The following is a 13354-nucleotide window of genomic DNA, read 5'->3' as shown; positions in this document are numbered from 1 at the left end:
TGAGGGGCGTTTTCACCCTGTTGGAATTTGAGATTCGAGAAACCCCTCCTTATCGAACCTCAACCCCACAGTCAATCCGCTTGCAAAAAATCAGCTTTAAACGTCCAGCAGTTTAAGCAGAATAGTGATTACTCAATGGTCATATTTTATGAAACACCCTGTATATATTTTTAAAAAACCTTAAAATATGTAAAACAACATAATAAAATATACGTGTTTTAAGAGTTTTTCCGAAAAACTCACCGGTTTTTAAATAAAAAATATTCTAATATTTCAGAGTAGTTTCATCCCCTTAGAATTCGAGTTTCGAAAAATCCCTTCTTTGGAAAACGGATTGACTTTAGTGTGTAGCTAAAGTCAATCCGTTTTCCAAAAATCAGCTTTTTACGTCAAGGGCTTTAAGCAGGATCGTGATTAATCAATGACCAGATTTTTCAAAACACCCTGTATACATTTTTAAAAAATCTTAAAATATTATTCTGAAAAATTTTCAGAAAATAAAAAATAAATACCTAAATATTGTTTAATTTTTATTTTACGTTATTGTTTAAAATAATTATTATTATTTATTCTAAATGTTATATAAAGGGTAAGAACACTAGATAAATTTTGCTGAGGTGACTTATGTATGTATGAGTAATAATTACTGTATTTTTGAATATTCTTTATTGCATTTATACTGCTAAAGATGCGGTTTTCACATCACTATGCTACTTTTTTATGAAACCAAAGATGCTACAAGAGTTGTCCTATGGTTGTCCTAGTCTTATTAGTTCCTAAAATACAGGGCGAATTTTAAAATGTTGCATTTTTCGATCCCATCGTATATTGGCTACCTAATCGAAAAGGTGAAAACTTAGTCTCGTTGAGTTTTTTATATAGAATCCAGTGACGTTAACTAGTTTCGCTCGTAACTCTCATTTTCGAAATCTGACTTCTATTTGTAAATGACACCCAGTGTATTATTTTTTTATTTTATTTGCCTTGTTATGGGCTTTCTGAAAATACGTTATACTCTAATTATTTTCATAATTAAGGTAAAAAACAAATTATTTAACTTTTGAACATAAATATAAATACACCTAGTTTACAAAAGTATTATTATCTTATTTAATTTAATTTAACCAGATGATTTTGCTTTCCACCCTGTTATCTAATAAACTGCACTGAAAATAAAGTTGGGGAATAAATTATTGGATTGTATTTAAACCCAATTTAAACCGATAATCTATGTTAAAAAGTTATATAAGGCCGGGTCCACATATGTAGCAAATTGCTGTGTCATATCTCCGTCGCGTTGCCCCAACATGTATGATGATCGCTAGTTTGGACGCAGAATTAACGCGATCATATGGTACACCTTTGTGATACCGTATCTGATACATGCCAATCCGAATTTTGGCGCGTATCTTAACACTGCGTATCGGATACACGTATCACGATCTGTCATTTGGACGTGTTTTGATACAGTATAACGATACAATTGACTTGATACGCCGCGACCCGTCTTGAGGCGGTTTTCTCCGATCATCAAAGGGGCATTGAGGGTTCGCTGAGAAGAATTGATGAACATGATACGACGATACAAGGTGATTTGTTGTACCGTCCATATACAATGATACGCACGCTTGTACGCTGGTACGTATGAATTTTATAACTATGGACGCTTACTTTGGCACGATATGCATATTCAGTCGACACAGCCCAAATAAACGTCCATACTTACGATACAAGCTCTTGATACGTGATACATGATCCTGATACAATAGAGTGCTACATATGTGGACCCGGCTTAATACATTTTTTGTATTCTGCCTGCCGGTTGGTCGTTCCATCGGCGCACACTGTGGTGGATGATAAGTCTAGCGGGACAAAACCGGTTTGTTTGTAAAAATAAGCCAAAAAATGTGTACTGATAAGAATAAATAGTGTTCATTCCAACTGATATAAAAATGCATGAATTATTTTTTGGTCGTATCATTTTTATCAACCAAATTTGATCATTTTCTGTTAGGTTAGGCTAGGTTACTCAGCCAGGCAGAGGCCATACGAAAACAAAATATTTACAAGTGCTTATATACATTCTATTCCAAAACCAAATTATGTTGGAGATTGCCAAAGGTATGTACTTTTATACTGTACGTATATTATTCGTTAAAATTCTTCGTGCCTTTATTCTGCAGATATCAAACTTCCATTTTTTTTTTCAAAAATCGATATGTTGAATGATGTAGATCTTTTGAGTTACCAATAGTTACCAAAAAGTATTAAGCAATTTTGATGCTAGAATGTTTGTAGTTTCAATGCCCATATTTATTTTTACCGGGTGTTGCCAAATTGTTGAAAAAAAAAACAAAATTTTTAGGAGTCTCGCACCGGTTCAGCTGCCAAGAATTTTTTGAAGCCCTCAAGGAAAAAAAGGCGTTTTAGAACCAACATCATCTCTTGACCGTTTTGTGGGATATCGAGATGCAATTTTTAGATCCCAACAACGAAGAAAAGAAATGTGTTAAGACCCATCTGCGATCATTTTCCCTTGTTTTTTTAGAGTTCAAGCTTAAAAGGTGGACGCCCAAAAGTTTTATTTCAATTGGCTAGTATAATAACGAAACAAAGAATCATTAAAGGGTTAATTGAAGGACATTGAAAATAAGAATTACGCTTTGCAAGTATTATGAGCTTTAGGGCTAGTGGGAGTAGGGATGCTGCTGTAATCGTTGAAACCTAATTGAAACTCCATCGAAAGACACTGAGTTTAAAAAATCAATGAATGACACCAATAGTCCGTTCGGCAATTTTTCTCAAGACAAAAACATCCAAATGATGTTGTAGTTAAATAAAGCATGACTATATGCAAAAGCCTTTTTTAATTTCTCATAATTTTTAATAAGAACTAAATGATTATTACTAGTTTTAATAAAAGTTTTAAAAATTGTCTTAGATACTTACTATATATGAATTTATAATTACAGAGTGTTAAAATTAAAATTAAAATAACTATTTTATTTATTTTTAAATAAAATAGATTTTTTTAAAATAAAATATACAGGGTGTTACAAGATCGCAAAATAATTAAAAAATAACGGCTAAAATAAAGATTTTTTAAGTATTTACCTGATATCATAATTTTATTTATTTAGCAATAGTTTACAGTACGGTTTTTGTGTGTCACGTACGAATAATATAATAGTTGTATTATCTTGTGTTTATTTATTTATTAATAAATTAAGTTGTTAATAAATAAATAAATTTAACCCATATGGATGCTACACATATATTAATCATTTGCTATTTGCTACGTTCTTAGATTTTAAGTCCCAAACATCGCTCTTGAGGTTTTGCCCCGCTAGAATTACCATCCGCCGCATTGTGCGGCGCGCCTTGGCGCGTCTTGGCGCGGCCCTCCACGCGCCTGAAGCATGGATCGGCGCTCCACGCGCCGTGTAAGGCCGGGTCCACATATGTAGCATCTTGGTGTATCATATCTCCGTCGCGTTGCACGAACATGTATCATGATCGTTAGTTTGGACGCCGAATTAACGCGATCATATGGTACACCTTTGTGATACTGTATCTGATACATGCCAATCCGAATTTTGGCGCGTATCTTAACACTGCGTATCGGATACACGTATCACGATCTGTCATTTGGGCGTGTTTTAATACAGTATAACGATACAATTGACTTGATACGCCTTGACCCGTCTTGAGGCGGTTTTTCTCCGATCATCAAAGGGGCATCGAGGGTTCCATCCTGATAATATAAATGAGAATTAATGAACATGATACGACGATACAAGGTGATTTGGTGTGCCGTCCACATACACTGATACGCACGCTTGTACGCTGATACGTATGAATTTTATAAGTATGGACGCTTACTTTGGCACGAAATGCATATTCAGTCGACACAGCCCAAATAAACGTCCATACTTACGATACAAGCTCTTGATACGTGATACATGATCCTGATACAATAGAGTGCTACATATGTGGACCCGGCTTAATGGGATCTTTATTCAAATGCGAATATCTTCAACCCAACAAAAAAAAACTATCGAGATGTGTAAAAAAACAGACTATCGGGAAAAGACGTACCAAGATGATAAAATTATTTTTAAATTCCTCGCTTTGTATATTCCATGGGGTGTTTCAAACTTTCACCAAAATATTAACATTTTGTTTTCAGTCGTATAATTGACAGATGAAAACTTTTATTTTTTATTTAGAAAGAGCTACTAAAAAGTCAAATAATTTAGTTACAAATTGCTTAAAAAATCATCAAAAGCGGTCCACTGGAATACAATATATAAAACTTTAAAATACGTGAAAATTTTAAGGTAAGTAACCCTGTATACTAATGTATGTTGTAAATTTGATTATGGATATTGTCGATATGAAAAGATACTACACTCACAGGCACGAATAACGAGACCTTAAAATTTTCATGTATTTTAAAATTTTATACAGTGTGGTCCGAACTGTATTCCGGAAACTTTGGCAGCATATTCAACAGATAAAAATAAGTAAAAAAGTTCGTATAAATATACAGGATGTCCCACGCTGAGTGTGCATTAGAAGTTTCTAGGGAACCACAATATCTAAATCTGAGATTTTTTGCACATCATTGTTTTACGACGACATCTATCGATTAAAAATATTTTCAATATGGCGGCACTTCCGGAAATACCGGAAGTTGACAGCAACCTTTTTATTTTAAATGGGTGCCCCCATTTTTTTATTACATACTTAAATTCTCTGTAAAATTCTATGAATACTGATGTTAAACACTCTATACCTACCATTAACCGTTTTTGAGAAAAAAAATATTTAAAATTTTTGGATGAAAAAAATTATAGAAATTTACAGTCAGAAAACGAATTATTTGAATTTCCTATATTATACATACTGCCTGCTTAAGAGTTTAAAAAGTGTATTTATAAAAATATATCTCGTATTTTCGCTCTTTAGCTTTGTCTTTAGTGATATCTAATAGTTGATACTATTAATAATATTCCGTATGATCGAAAAAAAAACAGCGCAAAGTTGGCTCGGAAATGATGCTGCTTTTTGAACAAAGCGTCACAATATGAAATGGCCAGATGTATTGTTTTACATCACTTGACGCTTAAAGTCATAGGCTACTGGTTAAAATCAAGGAAAATATACACTTTAAAAAACTAGATCTTAAATAACTTAAAAACGATTTATTTTAGGTATAGGAACATGTATAGTCAAAAAGTAACGAATTGAAAAAGCCTTTTCATTAGTGAAATAAAAAGAGTGGGTTCCCATTTGAAAAAAATGACCTATGATAATTTTTAAATCGCTCAATTCTGACAGCTGCGGCCATTATTATATGACATTCGAACAATTTAATTTTTGAAATAGATAGCCACATGTTTTCTCTTTATGGCACAGTGGCTGTGGTAATCACTAAATTTGACGTTTAGACTATACACATATTTTTGACAGGCAGTTTTTTCGTTCAAAAATTTTAAATATTTTTTTTCTCAAAAACGGTCAATGTTAGATATAGAGTGTTTAATATCAAAATTCATAAAATTTTACAGAGAATTTAAGTATGTAATAAAAAATGGGGGCACCCATTTAACATAAGAAAGTTGCTGTGCATTGAAAATATTTTTAATCGATAGATCCCGTTGTCAAACTATGATGTGCAAAAAATCTCCGAGCCAGATGTTGCAGTTCTCCAGAAACTTCTAATGCACGCTCAGCCTGGGACACCCTGTATTCAGTGTAAGCTATGTATCATATGATGCAGGAATCTGCACTAGAGATATACACTTATATCTCTGGGTCTATCTGTTGTGCACCCACGAACATCCCTGAAGGCAATTACCTAACAAATTCAGTGTACAGGGTGTATCAATCGATATCAACTTGTTTACTTTAATATTAAAAAAAAAATTGGTAGATAGCGTACAAAATCGGTATATCGATAGTAATTTTGAAATAGGTAGATTTACCTCACCATCACTGATTCATATACTGATCTGGTCATCGAAATTGGATTTTAACGTCTGAATTTTAACGTGTAAGACAATTAAAAAAAGACTTGTGTAAGATAATGATCTAGACAGCTTAATGACAAATCTAATGTATTGACAAGAGATAAAAGTTCGGTTGATACATTTATATTATTGCCGGTATTGCCGGATTTTGCATCAAAATTTCATACCTAGTGTTTGAAACCTGGGTTTCATCTAGGGTTGGAACTTTATTTTTCACTATTAGTTACTCATTTTATTACAGGTGTAATAGATTATATTTAGCTTAAACATATTTACATTATCTTCATTTTAGTACTATACATGAAAGTTTTTAAAATATATTTTTTTTCAACTACATTTACCTACACACGTAAAAATCGGCAACAGCATCGTATGTCGGTTTTAATTTTGTCTCTCTGTTTGTCAATCGGTCATTTATATTTATATCTGTCGCATGCACTAAAACTAAAACAGACCACGTATATGAACTGTCCAGGATGGTATAACATAGGTAGCAAATAAAGTATTGAGAGCTTTTGGAACAGAAAAAATAATAAAGGATTATCAAGATTTCACCTTTTTTTCCTATGTCAAAAGTCGTCAGTGATACATTTTTGGAACGGCACTTGTCTGAGCACCTAAACTTTTGACGCAATTTAGCATTATTTTCTAAATCTTTTTTAAATTTCTAAAATCGCAACAATCACCTTCAATTTTACAACACCCCATACTGACATATATTTCATGCTAAAGACTTATAGGTATGATAGATAAACTATCCCCTCAGAAAACAGGGTAAATTATCTGAATTAAGAAATGTTGATTCACAAAAAATTCGGAAATAAGTCCTTTAAATAGCAAGCTTTTTATATTAAACTAGTTGAAGCCTGGCGCATCCGCCACGACCTCACGAAAAAAATACTTTTTTTTAATTAAATGAAAAACAAAAAATTCGGCGACGACAGTTTTTAGAAGAGCCAATTAGCTATCTTTTAGTAAAAAAAAACAACTTTCTAGAGCAAGTCGTTACTTCAGTAGAGACGATACAGATAAACATTAGCATTTTATATATGTAGATAATGAAACTTTTATTTTTTATATTAAATAATGAGTCAGTCAGTGGCAACTTTTGACTTATCACTGATAAAATCCATCATTGATAAACGTATAATATTGTATTACAATAAATTTGAAAGAAACATTCACTTTTTAGATTAAACTATAAATCCATTTCTCCATAATTAAGACATATAATTTGACTGTATACCAACCAAAAAGAAAAATAAGCCTTAAAAATGTTCACACTCTGTTAACCAAGCAATAACGGCTATTAAAGTTTACTTACCCCTACTTTTCTAATTAAATCACTGACGATATTTATAGCCATTACTCTTGAAGCCGGCGAAAGAGGTGGCTGGTACTCTCCTAGAAAAAAATTAATTTTTCTTTTCTATCATAAACATTTCATTTCAACATGCAAATAAGTATTCAGTTCGATTTTTATTATTGTCTTTAGTTTAATGTCTTTTTCTCTTTTATTTGCCTTTATATTAATGCACAACAAAAGGAAATATCAGGGGGAAACATGCAAGGACTCTGTTAACTAGGTCAGGTCATGCAAGTGTACAAGACTCAACACTAAAAATAAAACAATTATTAATTCAAATAAACTCTTTATTTGCTTTCATTATAAAATTGAGTTAGATCAACAATTTTTTAGTAATTACATTAACAGAATGGAATAATATTAGGTCATACTCTTTATTTTTCATGAACCAAATGTATGTCTTTGCCCTAATAATATGGCGGCTTGAATGTTAGTTACTTTGATACAAACCATTCACAAATTCAAACTAAATAAATATTACTTAACGATTTTATATAATTATTGATATAACTATACCACACACCCAAAAATTATTATAATAGGTAAGATAGTGGTTAGTCAACAAAAGTCCTACAACAACTTAATTGAGTCTTGTTACTTACACTAGAAAAACTAAAAACTTAAAAATGATATGTTAAGGAACTTTTACTAACTAGAAAAAGATGTTATAAATCTAATTACTGAGAAAATTATAATAGAAAAATAACCTACATTCGAATATTCCTATCAAAAAGTTTAGAATTTCAAAATTAAATTTTTATTATTTTCTTAGAAAATAAATGTTTCCTATTTACAATAGTAAAAACAATATCTTTAATGTAACATCATAGATTCAAGTATATGTATACTAAATTTTTAATTCCATCATAAAATATTAAATCCACTTTTTGTTTTATTGCACTTTAGTTTTATTTTATTGCTTCTATAAGGAACTATTGTCAAAACTTAACTACATTAAGGCTCAAATGTCTTATTTTTAGATACTGGACGGCAGTAACTATAGTATTTTTAATACCCATTTAGAATAACACCATCCTTATTTATTATTAATAAATCAGTTGAAACAAAAAATTACCAACAAAAATGAACGTCAATAACTAATAATTTGTTAGATGTCACGTTTTTGAAGTTACGTCAAATTTTGATTTCATGTTAATGTCATAACGCAAAACAAGATATAAAAATGCGATATTCTGATGAACCCAAAAAACTTATGCTTAATGTAGTAAACTATTTTGAAAACGAGGTAGTAACTATTTTAGAATCTCGATTTAAGGCAATTCAAAAAGCGTCCGAAGCACTAAAAGTTCCAGAATCCACATTTGACACGACAAACATCATAACCTAATTTTTTTCATGGGGGTTCAGATGGTGCAAGAAGCCGCATAAGTTAAGTTACTAAAACGGCTGGTACCTCTAAATAGGTATTAAAAATACTATACATATTTTATTATTATGTAAGAGCACTTTGCAAATTTCAGGCTTTGGATGCATTAGGTATGTTAGAAATGTTGACCCTTATTTAATTCCAACAGAAATAAAATTAAATAAGGCAGCAACATCTACTAGCAAGATGAATCACATGTTTAAACACATCACAAACATACATAAACATGCTAATAATTCAAGCAGAAGTATTTCTGCGACAAAATGCAGAAAAGCTTTTGTAAGCTTTATTAAAACGATTTAGCTTACGTTTTGATGGTGATGTTTGGGTCTCATTCTCTTTGAGTCTATTATCAATGAATCCATTTAAGAATCGTTCGTTGTCTGGTGCTCGTTCCTTTTCTTTTACAAGTAATTCTTGCTGAAGATCTATAAGTGAAATATACACAAATATTAAAAAAAATGAATAAGAAAACATGGCTTATAATGTAATTTACCTCTTGTTTCATCAGCAAGTCTTTGTAATTTTTCTTTCAAGTTTTCTTTTTCATCAACTTCACTTTCTAAAATAGCATTTTTTTCTAGGGCTGAATTAAGTGCCTGTTCGAAACCAGCAATACTTTCTTCAACTATTCTCCTAGATCTTTCCAAATCATCATTTAATTGTTCTAAATCTCGAATTTTTGTTAACAGCTGTTTCTTTTCTGCCTTTAGTGATTCTATTTCAGTTTGTTGATTAGTTGTTTCTTTATAACATATTTCAAGCTTAACCTATAATATGTTTGAAAAATTAAAAAAAAAATTATAAACTTTATAAACTAACCCTTAAAGCATCAATTTCATTTTGTGTTCGATTGTTTGATATACTCAGTTCTTTAATTTTCTTTTCATTCTGATCTATTGTCATTTCATATTCTTTCTCAAGCTGTTTTGACTCGACCATAAATTCGTCTGCATCTTTCTGAACTCTATCAATTCTAAACAAAAATAAAAACATATTAAGTATACAACAAATCTGTACAATCTGTCCCTACTCTTGCATATATTCATGAGCTAGATTTCTCCAATAATCAATTTCTTCGTCTTTGCTTCCGAACTTTGGAGGCTCAATAATTGTACTCATTTTATCAGCTGTCTTGAGTCTTACAATGAAACTGTCATAACAGTATTCTACACTACCATTGAATGTTTCTAAAATTAAAAAATTTGTAGCGAGAATCAACAAACTGATCTTATTTTCAGGGAGAGATGTTTTTATCGCGAAAGAGTATGTTCGTTGTTAACTACAAATGTCAGATTAGTAAACATGAGTCACATTCATAAACCTTCACTTAACAACTGTACCTATGCAACTGTACCTGTTATCCTTTATATGGAATTGATCATGTATAAATCAAGTTGGATTTTATAGTATCAGTTTTAAACAGGAACTAAATACGAGAAACACTTGGAAAAGAATACAAAATAACGGTTTAAACTAATATAAATACTGATATAATCTGATACACAGATCTGATACTTATTGACTTTTTGACAATTTTTTGACATGATTCTTTGACATTTTGCAACTACGACGCACGCATTGACGTATGACGCAAGACGCAATGTCACCTGTAGCAAGAGAATTATAATCTATGGGAGAGAGCATGAATATTTTATACTGCCATCTATCAATTGGAAAATTAATTTGTGATTCACAAAATTATAGTGTACTTTTTACAGAGTAAGAAAGTACAAAGTGATAGAGATAGATGGTACAAAATTAATTTAAAGTTGGATCAAGAATCCCTATCTTCTACATAATAATGATAATATCCTTTGATAATATCCATAATATCAAAATAATCTACATATTATATAAAATGCTTATGATTATCTGTGTCGTCTCTACCGAAGTAACGACTTGCTCTAGAAAATCGTCGCGGGATTTTTTGTTTTTCATTTAATTAAAAATAAAAAATAAAAAGTATTTTTTTTTCATGATGTCGTGGCGGATGCGCCAGGCTTCAACTAGTATACCTATAAAATGCTAATGTTTATCTGTGTCGTCTCTACTGAAGTAACGACTTGCTTTAGAAAGTTGCCTTTTTTACTAAAAAATAGCTAATTGGCTCTTCTAAAAACTGTCGTCGCCGGATTTTTTGTTTTTCATTTAATTAAAAAAAAGGTATTTTTTTCCTGATGTCGTGGCAAATGCGCCAGGCTTAAACTAGTAAAATATAAATAATAGCAATATTCTGCAATAGCTGAAATAGTAAATAGTACTTTTTCCTACAGGCCCCCATTCAGTGGGCGATTTCCTAGCAACCAAATTGCTTTTAAATTTCTTGGAAGTTTGGTTAATTTCAGATGCTGTTTTTTAGTAGAGGTACAGCGCTTTCAGATGGAGCGGACCGTCCGCGACTTCGATCAAGTACCATGAGTTTATATGAACAATTTCATATGGGTCGCGTATGCTCCGTCCGGATGATTTACATCGCTTTCAGATTTTAGATGGACCGGACCGTCCGCGACGGACCGACACTTTCCTGTTCACGTACTAAATAATAAAAGTAGTTGAGCAACCCGGTTGCCGACGTCCACTGATTGGGCGATCCTCGTACAACCTCTTTAAATTGCTGGCAATTGCAACCCGATTCACCTTCCGCACTGTAAATCAAAAGATTTCTTGGTAACCACAATATCGCTTTCAATTTGATTGAAATGACGCACTAACATGGAGATCTTTCGACAATTTGATTGAAAGCGACTAGGTCGCTCGATCGGTTTGCTCGTTTATCGTTTAGTGAATGGCAGCCTTAAGATTTTATTCATACACAGTTGTTTTTTATCATTGTACAGGGTGGACCAAATTGGACATTTAAAGACACATTCCCCTTTGGAGAGGAGATGGAGCAAAACTAGGAAAACTAAGTCGGTGTGTGGAGTCTAGAGCTTATATAATTTTTATCAAAAAAATAATAGTAAAAATCGCTCACTAAACTTTCTTGCTATGGAGAATTTTGTGTTTCTATGAAAACATTTTCAAAGCACCTTTTGAATGGCTTTAGCCGGCACCACACAGCAGCACCATACGAAATAACAAGGCCAGACGCCAGAAGATGCCAGCTTTGACGTAAAAAGATCGTGACGTCATCAAGTGGAGGTTGATGACGTCATAAAGGATACCCGACGCCCTAGACGCAGACCAACGTTTCCAGACAATGAACTACGTTAGTTATATAGTTCAATGTTTCCAGACGATGCCACGATTTTGCGTAGCGTGTAAACCGGTCTTAAAGCGATTGAAAAGGATTCGTTCAAATGTGTCACCGTTGTCATGCTACTTTATTGGTGCGAGCGGGTAGCAATGGTGCGAATGGCTACAATGCGAACGAATGGGAACCATTCGCCAGTAGTTCTCGGCTAAAGAAAAGTGCAAGCCGCGAATAATTGGTCGTCCAACGTGTGAGCTGACAGCAAAATGGTGCGAATGGCTACAATGAGAAAGAATGCTAATATTTGTGACGTGTATCATGTATCCTCGGCTTAATATACGTTTTATTATCATAATATGATAATATTATACATATAGTACGATATATTATAGTACTATAACGGTGTAGGTTTCAAAGGGTATTATCTTTTAGAAGTGAAACTTCTTTACACGCGATGGGAGTAAAAATTGAAGGCCTGATACTTTTAGAGATAATATGATATGATAATATCATATTATTTGATATGATAATTTATCTCTAGACGAGACGCGTCAGGAAAAGTGGTAACGATCGGAGATTAAGACGGAGCGTCGTAACTCGGGCCCTATGTGAGCTAGGGGCCGAAACTCGGAATGTAGATGGAGCTCAAAGAGCCGTATCTTTTCATGATATTTTCATATTTTGACGACGTTTCATGCAATATGCGTCCATCCATCATCAATGGCGAAAAAATCGTCCGATTTAATGGGTCTTTGGAGCGTCAGGTAACTGAAACCCTATTAGGCAAGAGGGTTGAAACTCGGAATCTGTTCGCAATTTAATAATCATGTAATCTTTTATATCATGTCAAGGCCATCTTGACCGTGTACGATACCTGTCATTGTGACAGTTAAATTTTGACGTAAGAAACGCCAAGAATTGATGTCGTCCGATCGGGACCAAAACTTTGTTGGTATCACAGTTGGTATATGGTGGGTAGGCTATGCGAGCGACGGTGCACACGGTTTTACCCTGCAAAGTTTGATACAACGCGCGACCTTTCGTTTACGTCTTCATCAGGGTGGACTAACGATTTGATATTGAAGAAAAATGTGGGTCGATTTCGGCATATTTGGGGACCGGCTACATGATGACGCTTTCGACGTTTTGAACCGATGCACAGTGCATAAATTATATAGGATGACGGGACAAAAATCACAGCGCTATTACTATGTATCCGATTTTGTTGAAATTTAGTACCCAAAGGTTTTTGAGGTTGTAGATCAAGAATTTGAGGTCAAAATTAAGGTCAGAAAATTTTGGATATTTTTTATTTCCATAATTTTGAAAATAAATAAAATAAAATGTAATATCTAATATAAAATCATAAA

At 32.7% G+C, this 13354-nt stretch overlaps 1 protein-coding gene across 3 annotated transcripts in view; it reads right to left on the bottom strand.

Moving 5' to 3' along the window:
* Nucleotides 1-10367, bottom strand: part of LOC115874376 (nuclear distribution protein nudE-like 1-A) — a 41505-nt gene extending 31138 nt beyond the window's left edge. For all 3 annotated transcript variants that reach the window (XR_004048829.1, XM_030889522.1, XM_030889523.1), the window contains exons 1-6: nucleotides 10146-10367; nucleotides 9822-9978; nucleotides 9611-9764; nucleotides 9285-9558; nucleotides 9097-9216; nucleotides 7360-7439 (exon numbers count right to left, since the gene is read on the bottom strand). Coding sequence is in view for 2 of the 3 variants with exons in the window: in XM_030889522.1 (XP_030745382.1) it covers nucleotides 7360-7439; nucleotides 9097-9216; nucleotides 9285-9558; nucleotides 9611-9764; nucleotides 9822-9910 (717 nt within the window). In the remaining variant the exon portion in view is untranslated. The remainder of the gene's footprint in view (nucleotides 1-7359; nucleotides 7440-9096; nucleotides 9217-9284; nucleotides 9559-9610; nucleotides 9765-9821; nucleotides 9979-10145) is intronic.
* Between the last annotated feature and the right edge of the window lie 2987 nt (nucleotides 10368-13354).

The sequence above is a fragment of the Sitophilus oryzae genome, unplaced genomic scaffold (assembly GCF_002938485.1).
Source record: "Sitophilus oryzae breed Bouriz unplaced genomic scaffold, Soryzae_2.0 scaffold_1274_pilon_pilon, whole genome shotgun sequence".
Classification (NCBI taxonomy): Eukaryota; Metazoa; Arthropoda; class Insecta; order Coleoptera; family Curculionidae; genus Sitophilus; species Sitophilus oryzae.
The sequence above is the reverse complement of the archived record's forward strand: the minus strand, read 5'-3'. Positions and strand labels throughout refer to the sequence as shown.